General features: G+C 40.5%; 1 protein-coding gene across 1 annotated transcript; it reads right to left on the bottom strand.

Annotated features, from left to right (window-relative positions):
* Positions 1-272: 272 nt before the first annotated feature.
* Positions 273-817, bottom strand: LOC143559553 (uncharacterized). Its single transcript, XM_077048089.1, has 2 exons — positions 653-817; positions 273-422 (listed from the first exon to the last, which is right to left on the bottom strand). The coding sequence occupies exons 1-2, from the start codon at positions 815-817 to the stop codon at positions 273-275; spliced, it is 315 nt and encodes a 104-aa protein (XP_076904204.1).
* Positions 818-2072: the final 1255 nt, after the last annotated feature.

The following is a 2072-nucleotide window of genomic DNA, read 5'->3' as shown; positions in this document are numbered from 1 at the left end:
GATGATGAGGGAATTGTGAGAATAAGGATAGGGATTTGGGTTTTAGGGGTTTAAATAGGACAAGCCCAAAGTCTTTTAGGCCCATAATTATCTTTAAGTCCATTATCCATGTTAACCTTATCTTTTCCTACTATTATTATTTAATTAAACTAAATGACCTTACACGACACGAGGCTCAAATAACTCGTATTATTCAATTAAGATAAGTCTAAAAAACGAGGACGTTACAAGTCTTCCCTCCTTAATAAGGTTTCATCCCCGAAACCTATCTATTACTTAACCAACTGCGGGTAGAACTTATGCATTTCTTCCTCCGTTTCCCATGTTGCATCAGATCCTTTGCGATGTTTCCAAATCACCTTAACTAGCAGAATAACCTTATGACGAAGTTGCTTGTCCTTTCGGTAAATGATTTCAACTGGCTGCTCGATTTAATTCAATCGTTCATCTACTTCTATGTCTATTAACGGCACGTGAGACGTGTCGTCGACAAGACATTTACTTAAGTGAGAAACATGAAAGGTAGAGTGAATCCCTTCCAGTTCTGCAGGTAAATCGAGCTTATACGCCACCTCTCCTACACGAGCCACAATCTTAAACAGTCCAATATATCTTGGACTCAACTTTCCTCCCTTCCTAAAACGAATAATACCTTCCACGGCGAGACCTTAAGAATCACGTTGTCACCAACGTTAAACTCGATCGGTCGCCGCTGCTTATCGACATAAGACTTTTGACGGTCTTGAGCAGCTTTCATTATTTGCTTTGATTTAATCAAACCTCGAGGAGGTTCTTTCACAACTTCCAAACTACCCATCTTCTTTTGAACAATCTCTCCCCAACATACAGGAGTTCTACAACGTCTACCATACAACTTCTCGAAAGTAGCCATACCAAAACTCGAATGGTAGCTGTTGTTGTAAGAGATTTCTTCCAAGTGACCATGATCATCCAAACTCCCTCCAAAATCTAACACGCATGCACGTAGCATATCCTTAAGGGTTTGGATAGTTTGCTCCGACTGTCCATCTGTTTGAGGATGATATGCCATGCTGATGTTCAATCTCGTTCCCGTTGCTTCATGGAACCTCTTCCAAAATCTATAAGTAAAGAGGGCATCTCTGTTGGAAACGATCGACAATGGTACCCCATGCTTCGTTACGACTTCTATAATGAACACACTCGCTAACGTTTCTGACAAGATGGCTTCTCGTATAGGCAAAAGGTGAGCAGTTTTAGTTAAACGGTCCACAATCACCCAGATGGTATTATGATTTTTAACCGTACGCGGTAGCTTAGGTATGAAATCCATGGTGATATGTTCCCATTTCCACTCGGGTATTTCCAAAGGCTGTATCTTCCCATGGTCTCTGGTGTTCTGCTTTAACTTGTAAACAAGTCAAGCACTTACTAACATAATAAACCACTTTGTTCTTCATATACGGCCACCAATAGTCTTTCTTCAAGTCTTGGTACATCTTGGTGGATCCTGGATGAATCGAATATCCAGATTTATGAGCCTCGTCTAGAATTCGACTTCTAAGATTCCAGTGTTGCGGAATCCATATCCGGTCGAATATGACCTTTACACCTTGTGTGTTATCTATCAACTCAGTCTGCTGTCCAAAAATCCTCTCCTTCTTCATTAATCCTTCATTTGCAAGCACTTCTGTCTGAACCTTGCTTATCTCTTTGAAGAGGTCTGAGTTGACAATCAGCTTGTAATACTTCATTGTCGCTTTCACTTCTTCATTCTTCCGGCTTAAGGCGTCAGCCACTACGTTAGCCTTACCCGGGTAATACTTGATATCACAGTCATAGTCTTTAATCAACTCTAGCCATCTTCTTTGTCTCATATTCAATTCTTTCTGCTCGAAGATGTATTTTAAACTCTTGTAATCTTTGTAGATAGTAAACTTAGTAACATATAAGTAATGTCTCCAGATTTTAAGAGCATGCACTACGGCTGCTAGCTCGAGGTCATGCATTGGTTATGTACTTTCGTGAACCTTCAATTGCCTAGACGCATAAGCTCTTACCTTTCCTCGTTACATTAACACGCAACCTAGCCC

The sequence above is a fragment of the Bidens hawaiensis genome, unplaced genomic scaffold (assembly GCF_021521415.1).
Source record: "Bidens hawaiensis isolate Kalapana, Puna unplaced genomic scaffold, B.hawaiensis_p1.1 tig00019934_1, whole genome shotgun sequence".
In the NCBI taxonomy this organism is placed as follows: domain Eukaryota; kingdom Viridiplantae; phylum Streptophyta; class Magnoliopsida; order Asterales; family Asteraceae; genus Bidens; species Bidens hawaiensis.
Note: the sequence above shows the minus strand (reverse complement) of the source record. Positions and strands in the feature narration are given on the sequence as shown.

Coding starts and splice junctions, on each gene's coding strand:
- LOC143559553 (XM_077048089.1), bottom strand. CDS start 817: ATGGGTAGTTTGGAAGTTGTGAAAGAACCTCCTCGAGGTTTGATTAAA. Junction 423..652: donor TTAAGGTCTCGCCGTGGAAG/GTATTATTCGTT, acceptor TAAATCGAGCAG/CCAGTTGAAATCATTTACCG.